Genomic DNA, 15,796 nt, shown 5'->3' with positions numbered 1-15,796 from the left:
AAAAATCGTTAAAGAACTTCAGGACTGCTCCTTTAAATCTTGTTTCACATTATATATATATATATTCTTTTATGTAGACAGATCGTTTGAAAAAAAAAACTTTTTATTCAGCTTTTGGATTCCTCTAGTGGTCAAAGTCTATTTGAATTACTTGTATTCCCGGGAAGAATCGAGCAATTCCAGGAGGACAACTATAAGAATAAATGACCAAAATCCCTCAACTTATTCCAGTCCAGATTATTGACTCAAGAATTGCTTTAAAAGATCTGGGGCAGCAGAAGTTCTATGAAGTGGTCTTTGGTCAATTAATCTCAGTGGGGGCATCCGCCTGGCAATAAATGGAACCTAAAATGAGAAAATAAAAGAGAAGAAATGCAATCTGAAAAGACTCTTGGTGAGTATATGGGAAGCTGCAACGCTCCCCCCCCCCTTCAATAAGCGATAAAAACAGCCGCAATTGACCTCTTATGGCCCAAGAGTGCAATGTACTCTAGCATTGGAAATGAAGATTTTCAGCCGATAAAAACCACTTGAAAGATGATGAATCAATCTCATGGTTTCTTTGGGAGATATCAACAATCCAGAAATAAGATCTTCCAAAAAAAGTAAGATACCAAATGCAAAGCTTAGTATTTACTCTTTATTCTGGCCTAAGTTTCTATATAAGAAAAGTTGCAGTTTTTTTTTGAAAGTCTTTGTTCCATCCGAAATGCATTGTATATCGTTTATTATTTGTAGATTGAGTTTCAGCATTACTGAGAAACAATTTTTTTCTATGAACAGCAAGCTTAGTAAATAAATTCCATTTATAAAAAAAAGGGTAACTTGTATAGGGATTTGTATATGTACCAGATTTGGTACATACAGTAGCTCAAAAAATTGAGAGTGCACCTTACTTTTACTTGATAAATCCATCTTTCAATATAAATAACGCATTACCCAGGAGGGCAAATATTTTTTTCTTTCTACCCATAACAAATGGTTTAATTTAGAGTAAAAATAAAGAAAAATCAACGGAAAACACTTAAATTGAAAAATTTCAGAAGCATTTTAAATAAATATACTCAGATTTTTGCCTCAAAATATTGAGAATACACCAACGAAATTTTTGCAATATCTCGCATAGAAACAAAGTGTCACTGTTAAGTTGTATGTCTTTTGGCTCTTATAATGACCTCTAAACGTCATGATACCGATTCGACCCATTTTTGGCGGTATCTGAAGATATTTTATCCCATTCTTCTTGCAACACTTGTTTTAAATGGGTTTTGTTTCTAATTTTGTGTTTTTAAACCTCTTTTTCGAGCATGGCCTACGAATATTTTATGGTATTGATGTCGGGGTACTGTGGAAGTGTGTGTAACTGCTGTTTACAATGAAAAAGACATCAAATTTTGACATTACGAGCATTTTGTTTGAGGTAGTTGTCCTACTGGAAAGTGAAATTTCCATCTAAACTCAAATTTTTAGCACTCTCCTTTAGATTGCTACGAAGTATATCCAAGTAAACCATATAGGTTTTAATGCCATCTATAAGAATTAAATTTCCTACCCCGAATGAAGCCATGCAATCTCAAATCATGACGGAGTCACCACCATGTTTAACTGTAGGATGTAAATTTTTTGGATCCAAAGCAATATTAGACTTTCTCCATACAGTACGATGGCTGTCACTGCCAAAAATGTTGAGTTTTCTTTCATTACTAAATATAGCTTTCTTCCAAATGTTATTGGTCTTCAATTGATTAATTTTTTTAAACTTCAAATGCTTTTTCTGAATTTGCAAGCTGATGAACGGTTTCTCTCTAACAATGAGACTTTTATATCCAGCTTGCCTAATGGCATTTCGCGCGGTTTCAGCACTTATACTTTTGCCTATGATTTAAGAAGTTTCTGCAGCAAGTTCGAAGAATCATAGGGTCGCAGAAATCTAAAGAAAAGTGTTAAAAATTTGAGTTTAGATGGAAATTCCATTTTCCGGCAGACACCGACCCCAAGGAGAATGCACGTAACATCAAAATATGGTGTCTTGCTCATTGTAAACAGTAGTTACACGCACCACCACAGTACCCCGACATCAATGCCGGACAATACTTGAAAAGGTGCTGCTTCAAAAACACAAAATTAGAAACAAAACCCATTTAAAGCAAATGTGTCAAGAAAAATGCGATAAAATATCTTTAGATACCGCCAAAAATTGGTCGAATCGGTATCATGACGTTTAGAGGCCATTATAACAGCCAAAAGACATTCAACTTAACAGTGACACTTTGTTTCTATGCGAGATATTGCAAAAATTTCATTGGTGTATTCTCAATTTTTTGAGGCAAAATTCTGCGTATATTTATTTACAATGCTTCTGAAATTTTTCAATTTAGGAGTTTTTCGTTGATTTTTCTTTATTTTTACTTTAAATTAAACCATTTGTTATGGATAAAAATAAAAACATGTTTGCTCTTCTCAGTAATGTGTTATTTATATTGGAAGTCGGATTTATCAAATAAATGTAAGGTGTACTCTCAATTGTTTGAGTCACTGTATACCGGTACATTGGAGAACCAATACACACATATTCACCTGTATTATTCCTAAAGATTAGAACGTCACAAGCAGATAGAACTGGCAACATATTGAGCAACTTGAAAATGATATTCTGCTTCTCAACAAGGACACCATTTTGAATTATTGTTTTGAGAATTCATCTATCCGTTTAGTTCATCTATCCATTTTGATAATTAGGTTGTTTCTAAATAATTAGTAAATTAATTTTAAAAGTATAGATATTTAAAAAAATTCAAAGGAATACCTTTTATCAATTGTTAAAACTTTTAAATTGTGTATTACTTGAAAATGAATTTATATAATAATTTTATAAAACGATTCTTAAAAAATTAGTATTGTATTCTTTTCATTAATAAATTTTCAAAAATTATCAATTTATCAAGGTGATTCTTCAAGGTATCAATTTATCAATGATTTATCAAGGAAAGTCATATGATACTCTAAAGGTCATACAATACTACTTTACTTCATTAATTTAACGAATTTCTTTCGAGAAAAAATAAGACGGTGTAAATAAAAGAAAGTCAGATGATAACAAAAAAGGAAATTTTCATTTAAGAAATAAAGGTAATATAAAAGGTAAAGCTTTGAATTCCAACACTGCCTTTCAGTTTCGTTTTTTGGAGGAGAAAATACTTTATCAAGAATTTTTACTATATGGAATAAAATATTGAACAAATATTTCTGTTTAATTCAAAACGAAAAAAAATTTCTTTTTTGAACCTGAAATTATTTGTTTTGTTAAGAAAAATATTATGCAAATAAAAAGTAAATTTATCACAAGCTCCTATAAATAAAAATCAGCAGTTCAGATTTCATTAGTCTGTGAAAAATATTTCAATTTGTTATCTTGTACGTTGGTTCTTTTTTTTGCTGTTATTTTATTTACTTTAGGAAATTCTACCTAACGATTTTTTGTCAAATAATAAATATAGTCATTCTTTATTCAGCTTTTAATGTTTTTACCATTTTAACTGCAGAATAATTAAACGAATATGCAAAAAATAATATTAAAAAAATTTTATTATAAATATAGTAGAAACGTTTTTTGTTTTTTCGTGAAATATTTTAGATTATATTTTTTCAGTTTGTGACTGCAAGAATATTTTAAAAATATATTTAAAAAATATTCCTTTTGTGGATATTTCTATTATGAATTATTCTTTCAACATATTAATCATAATTGTACCGAAATCGTATAAATTTATCTGTAAAAGAATAATTAACATAATTTTTCGTTCATTAAATATTGGATTATATTTCATTTTTTTTATGACTCGAAATATTTTTTTTTTTTTTGTATACAGCAATTGAAACTACAAATGTAAAAGAAAAATAATTCGGTTAAATATTATTACATATAATTTGCAGACGATATTTTTTTATGTTCATAAGAAACTTTATTTTTTCTATTTGTGATTAACTAGAATAATAATGACAAAAAAAAACTTTTTTTACAAATCCAAATTCTATAGAGATTTTTTTAGCATTTGATATATTATATGAACTATTCCATAACTACGATTGACATTTTTAATGATTTTTTTAATGAATGAAGTCAATTATTTAAATTAATTTGTAAAATCAAAATTCATTGAATAAAATTTAGAAATTAAGCCGTCATGCGTAAAAAAATTTTCATCATATTTCAACATACTAGTATAATATTTTTTAAAAACTTTAATCAGACTGAATAAGTGCAATAAAGTATTATTAACATTTAAACTATTTTTAAATTTATTGTATTTAAGTTATTTAGCAAAGAATTATAAAAGAGAATTTTGCTTGCTAAATAATAACAAAATTATTATCATGATTGATAAAAGCAGGAATCTTCCTTAATGAGACGTTTCTATTGACAATAAAACAAAGAAATGGTTGTATATATTAGGTTTAGAGTTATCAAGACGTTTTCTGCGTGAGGTATTTTTTTCATTTTCCATATAATATTTGCATTAATTATTTATTTTCTATTCATTATTTGATACAGTTTTGATACAAATTGCTTATCTGATTGAAAATTCTAGCTAAACTGAAAAAATTATTTCTTTCAAAATCGTCACCAAATATTTTATCCTTATAAAAGCAATGTTCAATAAATAATGTTTGTGTATGTCTAAGCAAGTAAGTTTATACATATTTATTCGTGGATATTTTACTTTACAAAATTTTGTATTTGATCTGCTAAAACTGCACCTTAAACTACTTCAAAAAAATTTTGACTCATCTAAAGGAATTAAATTGACTTTTTTATTCAATTGACTTATCTGCATATGAATATAAAGAGCTTTTAATGGTTTTTAATGCTATAAATCTTAGTTTAATCTTATTCTCTTATTTATATACATCTTCAGAAATGATATTTACTACAATTTTTGTATTTAGTTGACATTTCAGATAGTAATTTCATCTATATTTTCTACATAAAATATTGAATTTTATTCTGGTTTTAACTTGACAGAGAAGTATTGAATATAAGAAATTTTTAGAATAACTTTTACCTAATTTTGCAATTTTTAAATATAATAAAACATTTTAAATATTTGTAACTGCGTGTTCCTTTTGCTTTTAATGTTTTGATGTTTATAGGAAATTCGACATAGTTTCGAGAAAATCAAATAAAAAAAATTGAAACTTTTATAAAAAGCAAAAGACAAGAAACTTTTATGTATATTTAGAAATGTATTATTATTGTAATTCTTTAGTTATCAATATATCCCATTTCCATGTATTAGAAAAGTGAAACTTTTGCTGGAGTTTCGAATTTGATACATTTGAACTTATTTAAAGGTAAATTTGTTAAGTTTTATTTTCTTAAAAGTTAAGATTCACTTTCAGAATAAATTTTCCGAATAAAAAAATTCGAAAATCTCTGCGAAAATTAAGTTTTGCGAGATAACAATGAAAATGTATTTACTTCATATCGGTATTATATCATCTTAACTACTATTGAACTGAAGCATCGTAGTTATTACTGAGTTGAATGGTCTTAGTGCTTTAAATTAATAATATAATGAATTTTCAGATATTTATATTTGCCTTGCAATGAATATGGTTAGAAAACTTCTTCTTCTTACAAACAGCATGTAATAATTCAACATGGATTCTGATAATGGCACAGTGTCTCCATATTGGGGTTTGGGTAATATTACAAAAAACGAAGAACATCACTTTGAAGAAACAAAACAGACTTACATTTATCACGTGGCTTTTATATGCCTGACACTATACGTTGGAGGTGAGTATTATAATAATTTATTTCTGTCAAAATTCCATGCAGTTAAATTAAACATATATGTTATTTGATAAAGCGCTAAATCTAATTTTATGAACCATTTTCTTGTCTTTCTGTTTCAATATACGATAGCTATGGTAAAAATTACCTTAAAGTTACTTTCTAGAAAAACAATTTATTTAAAAATAGCAGATTTTTACTATAAAACCCTTATGACACAGTATATGTGACAAATTTTTTAAACTATTTATGAAAAATAAAATTAAACGATGCTTATTAATTTTAAAAAATACATTTAAAAAAGGGAATTATTTACATGTCAATGCATAGATTTCTTTCTTTCTAAAGATACCTTTTGTTATTTTAGAACTACAATTCATTTTAAAACATTAGTGATTTCATTCAATTCAGAATTTCTCTTTGTCACAAATTCCGCCATCCGGAAATTAATTAGATTGATTCACTCAGAAACAATGCCGAATTCCTGGACAAGACATTTGACTCCTTTTGTTTCTTTTATAAAAGAATGCGGCATTGAAAATTGCAGTTTTTTTTTTCTTTCGCTTCAGGGAACGAAAAAATAAATTTAAAGAAAAACATAAACTGAAGGGGAAAAAATGCTTATTTTGCTCCTAAGTAATTTTTTAGGAAATGCAAGCATGAGCATTGTTCTGAATTAAAAAAAAAAAGTGAAAATTTTTGTGTCGGAAGATTTAAATTCCATTATGAATCCATTAGCATGAGAAAATGAATTAGATGCATTAAAAGAGTATCCTTATTTTAAAAAATATTTTAACGCTTCTTTTATAAATAGATAAAAAATTAATTGGTATTTTTTGTTTATTTATGGTAACCTGTAAGTTATAATCATTAAAATTGTTATTGAATGTTTTGGGAAAAACAAAATGTTTAATAATGCAAAATCAAATAATATGAATCATGCATTTTTCAGTCAAAATATATTTGATAACCAGAAACTTTTAAATGTCAGATGGTGAAACCTCTTTAACTAAGCATAGCTAGTTACAAATTAGGTCTCTAGAATTTATAAAAACCGCCATTATTTAACTTTTAGATTTACAGTTTTATGATATCTCAATATTTTTGAAAGACGTTGTCTGTGATGCAAACAGAATGTTTTCCATTCTTCTCCTTCCATTCACAATATTTCAGCATGGTCAAATCTGATTTTTACGCCATTAAATCATAAGCTAGTATTTTTCATTGAATTAAAAAGTAGTAACTATCCACTTTTTTTACTCGCAACTAGTTATTTTATGTAGTCTTCCATCATTAGCAACTTCTATCCATCTCATTATAATTATTCAATTGAATAGGAAAAAACTATAATGAAAATAATTAAAGGTGATTAGGATTAGCAAATAAATAAATAAATAAATAAAATTCTAATGATCTAGTCGTACCCATGGTGATCTAGTCGTACCCAAGGGTAAAAGTGTACTATTTCAGCATCTTAACCATTCTTTAAACCAGCAGAAATGATCTCTCCAAACCACATACCAAATATCATATACCAAATTCCATCTGTCTACTTTATTTTTGAGTTCTCGCGCTCTACGACAAATTGACAGACAGGTGAACAAACAGAAAAAAATTGTTTTTAAAATTTATGAATGACTGAAACATGGAGAGTCGTCGAAATCTCATTTTTTTGTTGTTGTTGTGTTTTTTTACGATTTTAATAGTTTATCTATACTTCGTACACGAGAAAGTATAAAAAAAAAAGAATCTCGTCAAATAAATGATAGAGGACAGGATTATTGAACTTTTATATAAGGTATAGTAAGCTACTTGCTCAAATATCATCAAACTTAAATCATTCATAAAATTTTTCTGTAATGGCTGTTATTACTTAATATGATGACACTGCTAAGAGTTAGTACTTCTTGTGAGTTTACACACATATCTAAACTCGTCTATCTTCTTTATAAGAATGAGCTTCGATACTACGATCCTGAAGCTGTGCCACTTATCCAAATTTGACAGTAATGCAAAATACCTACAATAATTACAGGATATCTCTAAATTTCTCAGTAACCAAACAGCGTGAATTTAGAAGACAACAGATTTCTGGGTCTTTAGAAGACCCATAAACTAATCTGATCGACTTCATGGAATCGTACTAACTGAGCCATTAACTCCAACAGCTTGCAAGAAGACTCAATTTAAATAATTTTCAAATAAAAACCAATAATGAAAAGTTCCAGTAAGCCTTGATTATGCCGAATAAGGTGTTTAGTAATCATTTAAAAAAACGTTGATGAATGGTAATCGGAAATATTTATCTATTTTGGATTATCACTTACTGATTAGTCACAATTGTGACATACGTAAGCTATTAGTAAAAGATGCATTAATCAAAATTTAATACAAAATATCCAGGTGTGAAACTGGAAATATGAGTAAGCAATAAATGAACCCAAAAGGAGAAAGCAGTTAGTCTTATTTCCCACTTTACGCCCACAGAATTCATGCCAAGATATAATTGAAAATGTTCAAATCATTATTATGGCCTTTGTCAATTATAAACTTTCACTTTCAAGTACTTCATTAATACTACCAATATATGTGAAAACCATGAAAATGCGTAACTGTCTTTAAATATAAATGCATATTCTTTTCACAGAAAGAATATCTCTGATATGGTTTTCCACTGAATCTAGAATTTTTGCATACTTTTATTTCAAAAAAGAATATAGTAAATTCGAAACTCTCGAAGAAAACGTAATCAGAATTTGTGGGATTGTGAGTTTAAATAGTCCCAAAACAAAATACAATTCAAAAATTGGCATTTTTAAATTTTAAATATTTCAATAAGTATTTTTAGAAGTAATATATTTAAATATATCTTATTCTCCATTTTAAAATGTTGCATTTGAATAGTATAATTTAAAAGCTAAGTTTATAACAAACCTTTAAAAATTGTATAATTGTGTCTCAAAATTCTCAATAAATTTCTATATTTACTGTATTTCTTTACAGTAATTTGCCGAGAATGGCTGAAAAGACTACGATTTCCCTACACAGCTTTTCTATTTCTCTTCGGGTGCATTCTGGGAGTTGTAGACCGCAACCTAAAGCAATTCAGAATCATGACAGACTTGGCAAAGTTCGATTCCCGCCTCATGATGCACATATTCCTGCCAGTCATCATATACGAGTCGGCCTATTCATTGGATCCTCACATGTTCTTCATGGCACTCACTCAGTGTTTACTATTGGCTGTTCCAGGATTACGTAAGAATTTTTTTTCAATACCATTAGGCTTTTATATTTTGTGACGTGGTTATGATAATATTCCTTATCGATACAATTTCTGCCATTCCGTAATAAATAACCTTGCCCATATCCCTGAAGTGATAAATAAATAATATATACAAAATTATGAGGTAGCATACTGTTACGGCTTTTCCTCCGCCGGGTTCGCTTGATGGTGGGTGTACGGTGTGAGAACATAATCAGCAACCCTCAGTAGAAAACAACGACGTCGTTTATTTACACGAAGACACTAATACAAAGATGACGAGTACACAGATGACAAATATTTACAGCCAACACAGGACAGCACCCAGCAGCACACTACAGCAGACAGTAGCTCACAAGTAGTAATCGTCCACAGCACACAAAGTGGCTAGACAGAATACAGCAAGAGAGGGGAGCAAGAGCCGGTCTCACCAACGGCTGAACTTCTCGCTGTCTCTTCTCACTTTAGCTGCGACTCATTACTTCATACCACTGGCTACTACACACAATATACGACGCTGTCTCTACAGTAGACAACAGGACTCGATGCTCACAGCTCAGCTCAGCACACGCTCCACACAACGCTGGTAAATCATCGTTGCTTCGCTATCCTCTCGAAGACTTGTTACTTGTCGGCGACTCCAACTACAATTCACGACGACGATTCTCGACGACACACCACAGCTTTGAGAGCCTTTTATAGTTCCCGGTTGGCGGGGCTAGAAGCTTCTAGACCAATCAGGCGTATCTCGGTTCCAAAATTGACGGATAAACAAAATTCTCGAAGTTTCGAGCATTATTTATTTTGTCACCAAAGTCGCAAAATGGTCGCCAACTTTGTCGCCAAGCTCTGGGATCCCTGGCTCGGCATCCAACAGCATTCAATACAGATGACTGTAAAATTGTCTTTCTTATGATGACACTATTCATGATGGGAAGCAAAAATTACAGGTTTGTAACAATACATAATTGAATAATCAGAAATTACAGTTATAGACTGTAATCAAACATGTACATGTTTCAAACAGTTTTATATTTTGAAACAAAATTTCCTACCCTAGTATATGTAGAATTCTTCCAGAAAACATCCAGAATCCTCTTTTCTCTTTATGATTTCCCGCCATTAATTTTTAATTTCGTAATTTTGGTATTTTTCTATATTAAAGTGAGAAACGCCAAAAAAGCAATTATTGTGCCAACGCAAGCTGGCACTTGTACTGAAAGAAGGTATGGTGTTTGTGAAAATAAAAAAAAAGACTTTTCACAAAGAAATTTGGTTGAGAATCAAGCAATGGTTAGTAAATTACAAAATATCAATTGTAAAATTTTCATATCAAAAATGAATTGTCTCTAATAATAAAAGTCTTTTGTCTACAAAAGCAGATATTTTCTGAATGATTGGATAATAGTATTAAAAGTATTATCGCGAAAATTACAATCATGAGTCAAAAATTTCGTTTTGAATCCTTTTTACTAAATTAGCTTAAGAAATTTCTTTGGATTTTCAAAATATAGGAATATCTTCTCCTCGTAGTTAAATATTATCAGTTCTATGATTCAGCTATTTTAATTTGAGAGCATATTTTAAATTACTATTATTCTTTAACCTGTGAATTTTATTCTTTGTAAAAATATAGAAAGAATTCAGAGGAAATAAAGCCAATAAATAAATGAATAACTCAATTAATTAATAAGAGAATAAACAAACATCCTTTTTTAAAAAAAAAAATTCGATTTAAAGTGAATGGTAAGAAAAGCAAAATGAATTCTTAATCGCAAGATAAGCTTAAATATGTTTGTCATTTTACATATAACTATGCGTCATACATTGTATTAGGCTGTTCCATTTTTTTGTTTTCTATAATATGTGCAACACATAAAATTTGCAGTGTCAATGGAGTATTTTGGATTGACTCTAACCAATATTCTTAATTAATCAACCCTTGTTACTGAAGAATTTGTAAGCTACCATAATAAAGTTTTTTCAAATTTAAGGTACATAAAATCATTAAAAGCAAGTATTTATGATAAAAAAGGAAAAACGTATGCTTTGTTAGATTAAAAAGTTAATTTGCTAAACCATATTTCTTAGTTGTAATGTTTTCTTGTAGGCATCCAGCATACTGATTTACAATGTTTAAAAACGCTAAGAGGAGTATATTAACAGAATTATACTATGTCTTGTTTAAGTTTGTCCTCGTCAACATTACCATTTATCGAAGACTGAAAAAAGAAACTACCTGATTTAACCATTCTTAAGTCTTCTCAATATAGATTAGTCGCAAATAACCCATTGATTTCCAATTTTTCCTCCAATGTTTTGCTACATTTTTTTTTCAGAAATTCTTTACATGCAAACATATGTAAAGTGATCTATTCTGATAAATTTTATTAAAATTAAAAATAATTGAAAATAGTTATATGAAGTTAAAAACATTTTAAAATGCTTGTTTGAAAAACTCAAAAACCGTTATCACGCAAAAAGATGAAGCTTCGATAATTTAATGAATTTTCGTTTTAGATAAACATAAGTGCGAAAATACATTTTTTTAATTATTTCTGTTTTAGCGAATCCGAGCATGATAAATATAAAAAAACTCTGATAAGCAAATTCATATTCTAATCTTAGATTTGTTTCAAATTTTGGACCATATCCATCATTTTGAGAGATACATCTTCTAGACATATACATTTTCTTCTCTATGCTATGGGACTAAAAAATAAGGAACATTACCTGTAAATTATTTTTAGCATAAAATGTGCCGTAACAGACATTGAATATAAAATCATACACATGGTGTTCCACGAAGAACCTCTAACTTTGAAAATAAAGAACTTTGAAATAACGGTAGACAGACACCTCAAACAAGCAATATGTTTATTAAAACCAATATGAACCTAATTCAAAAACAAAATTTTAGTTACAAGTTTCACCAATAATTGACGCTGCTGACGACATTGTCTGTATGCCGTGAGTAATGCAATCCTCAATACATTCATATCAAAAGAAATTCAGAATGTACATTTTCAGCACAACACGCATATCGCAAATGTCGAATGAAATTTTCATTGATTCTCTGTAATATGTATCAAAAAATTGACACAAAAGTTTAACAAATAAGCTTCTCCAACTGGTCGAATGTTAAAGGATTGCTGTAAACAATATTCTTCAATATGCCTGACAGAAAGTAGTCTCATTGGGTGAGGTCAAGGTGAATAAAGAGGAGTTTTAAGGTTTTATCTTTTAACTATCGAATAGTTCTACGCAGTAACTCTTGTGATCTAAATATTCGTTCAAAATGTCAAAAATGTCTTGTTTGCGATGTGAGCAAGCTCCATTTTGCATGAACGCTTGTCGAAGGGGAACGTTCGAAAGTTCTGCACTCAATCTCCACTGTTTCTCGTAAAAAAGGATCCATTGATCCCTTTGTAGGAGATTGTAGCCAAAACGATAAGTTTACGGCAATGGAATGACAGTGCGTGAGAAAAGAAGTAGGTTTCCGGTAATCCAATCACTAGTTGTTTCTGTTAAGGCGGCACAAGACAGAAGAAAATGCGCCTCGTCTTTAAATAATGTTCTGCCGACTTCGAAAATTTGGAGGATCCACCAGTATCGAACATCTGGTAAGCGAAATCCTCTCATTATTGTTCAGATAAAATTGGTATGGCATGCCAACATTGAATGTTGAACAAAAACATGTTCAATGCCTTCTGCAGGATTCTGTATGTTCTGGGTGGCTTGATTCTGGATTCAACTGCAAGTCTCTTTTCGGATGATTCTCGATAACCGCAGCAAGTATCATTGCATTTTCAGGTGGAATTAATGGGAACCACAATTCTGGCTATATACTGGGTACGCTGCACGTCTATTGAAATACTTTGAATAATTCACGAATTGTTTTCCTACCTAGGATTCCTGTGACTTGAATGTCTGATTCCCCTTTATATGGATTCGTAATGTTACGCAATGTTCGTCGCTCCATATATCAATGATAATTGTAATAAAAGTTTTAAAACCTCTCAGCATGGTTTGAGACACCATGCTTTATTGCACTTTTTTTCGTTTATCCACATAATATTGAAAATATGAAATTTATTTCTTTGTGTGTGCAACACTATGGATGTACAGAAAACTTATTTAAAAAAATATTTTGTAAATAATGAAAAAAAAAATTTGAGAAAGACAATGAATTTGGCCGCATTCAGTAAAAATTAATTGCCTCAATTTAAAAGTGGTGTAAAAAAACCTTCTTCTTCCGTCTGATGTCTGAAATCCGTACAATGTCTGAACTCCCTGTTTAAAAATCATCAAATTTACAAAGTGAAAACAGCAAAAACTGGTTATATAATAGTCAATTTTGATACTTTTTGAAGATGGTAGTGGATCTAGTCGTACATGTTCCATTGTGTAAGAACTAGACAAAAACAAAATTCAATAAATCCATTTTGGTGTACTTCCACATAGAGATGCAGCATCTCTATGTGGAAATACAGAGGGAAAGCGGCTCCATGTACTTTTCTTGAACTAGTCTTTTGGTACCACAAATAAAATCCTTAAACCGAAATTTTCTGGCACTTTACTAACTAGACAATATTTATGCATTCTTTTTTGTTTAACTTTGATAAAATCCTTCTATATGCCTATGGATTCATAAGATAACATCAGGCGTGAAATTCCACAGATGCCACTCGCCAGTGTATGTGATTCAGTTTTGTTTACCTCCTGTTCCTTGCAAAGTGTCATGATGCATGAAGGCTGGCACGTGGAAAATTTTTGAAAGTTTCGCTTTTCTGTCTCTCCTCTGGACTTTTGTTGTCTCCTTTTTCGAAATTTACTACCAAGCGCGGACTTTTTTCTTGCTTCATGTTCCCTTCCATTTTTTTACCTTTTTTTTTATTGTTGTTATTGTTTGTTTGCTTTTCATTGTGAAGTTACTGTTCCAATAAAAAGGAATGTGTTGCCGTTGAAACTTTTGAAATGTTGACATTTTAACTGAGAATAGGGAAGTTGGACTGTTGTTTTACACATAATGCTTCAATGCATAATTCAAAATACTTCCATGTGCAGTTTTATTTCATTTCGCTTAAACAGTATAATGTCATGTAGCATGCGCAATTAATACGTTTTAGTTAATGCATGATGAAAATAATTACATTTCCCTGGAGATTTAACATAAATGGTATGGTAATTATACCTTTAAAGAAATTGGATATCATTACTTTTATTTTCACAATACAGCATTGATTTTGTTATTATCAGATAATTTATGGATAAATATTTACTTTTGTAAATTAATAATTTAAGGAAGACTTGTACATTTCATGTGTTTTGAATTTGTACGCATCCAACTGTAAATCAAATGAATACTACAAAACTGGCTTTAATAAATAAAGAATAAATACAGTTTTCAACACTCTAAAAAAATTGTAATTTATTATATAATTATAATTCTCTCTCTCTCTCTCTCTCTCTCTCTCTATATATATATATATATATATATATATATATATATATTAAAAATCAGGAAAATTTCTTAATCGTAATATGTTTAACATATATTTTTATTTGGCGCTCCATGCCCGTCAGTAGACCGTATACTGAGATGAGGATTTCGCGTACACGATTGTTTTGACATAGTGCACCTTTGGAGAAAGGGGAGGAATATCAAACCTACTCTTTGTTCAGAGGTAACGGTTTGGCCAGTTGTACGCAAGTGCAGGTCTTATGCCATAAAACTTCCATCGATCCCTCCAATACTTTCTCACATAATCTCTAGTAAAAGCGTTATGCGGACAACTAGTATTAGTGGACAACAGTTACGAAACACTAATCTTTGGCGTAAATTTATCATTTTTACTGAATCTATGGTGTCATCCTTGGCGAATTATTTGGCGATTAAGCCCGGTCATGCGGTTAGTAACATCCAAATATCGAATCTGTATTTTAGATGCGTTTTTCACAATCGATTGAAATAAAAATTTGTTAAAAAGCTACACTTGTGGTCAAAAAAAATCCCATGCCAAATTTCATATATTTAATGCATTGCGTATTTGAGTAATCGAGTTTACATGTTTCTGAAAGTACAGACCGACATATGGTCGATTCCTCATTGGATTTGGCTCAAAATTTTATAGGTGTTTGTACTATAAATGTTAAATGTCTTTGCCGAATTTTATCCGTCTGTTTTTCTTCGTTTTGTAGTTATTATGTTAATTTATATTCGAACAGCCGAACAGACAGACTTCCTTTGAAAGGAGCTTGCTCAAAATTGAATAGATTTGATGTAAAGAACATAAACCAAATTTCATCTGTCTAACTAAAAGTGATTTTGAGTTATATTTGCCGCAGACAAACAGCCAGTCATTTTCCAAAAATATGTTTTTCGAACTGGAGGTCTAAAACTTGGAGATTCGTCAAACTCTAGAGTTCGAATTTTCTGATGAATTATTATATTTTCTCTGTACTGCATACATAAGAAAGAAAAAAAAGTCACAACATGTAAATAAAAAGATATTTGAGCCTAAATGCACAATTAAAATGCCTTAACAAATTAAAGCTGGTTTAATAAATTTCTACATATAAAAAAAATTACTAACAAGAGACGCTGATCTGTTTCTATAAACAAATGTGTTCTGCCCACACATCAAATAAAATTAAAATACAAATTCTTGACATATTTTTCCGGTATTTTGTATGTCTATTTCATTTGACTTTTGACAAATAAATTTCAAATG

At 29.9% G+C, this 15,796-nt stretch overlaps 1 protein-coding gene across 1 annotated transcript in view; it reads left to right on the top strand.

The window, feature by feature from the left end:
* The first annotated feature begins 5,661 nt into the window (after positions 1 to 5,661).
* LOC129968318 (uncharacterized) overlaps positions 5,662 to 15,796 on the top strand; it is a 34,808-nt gene continuing 24,673 nt past the window's right edge. The window contains exons 1-2 of the mRNA XM_056082173.1: positions 5,662 to 5,800; positions 8,801 to 9,055. Coding sequence (XP_055938148.1) covers positions 5,662 to 5,800; positions 8,801 to 9,055 — 394 coding nt within the window. The remainder of the gene's footprint in view (positions 5,801 to 8,800; positions 9,056 to 15,796) is intronic.

This window comes from Argiope bruennichi, chromosome 5, assembly GCF_947563725.1.
Source record: "Argiope bruennichi chromosome 5, qqArgBrue1.1, whole genome shotgun sequence".
Taxonomy (NCBI): Eukaryota; Metazoa; Arthropoda; class Arachnida; order Araneae; family Araneidae; genus Argiope; species Argiope bruennichi.
The sequence above is the reverse complement of the archived record's forward strand: the minus strand, read 5'-3'. Positions and strand labels throughout refer to the sequence as shown.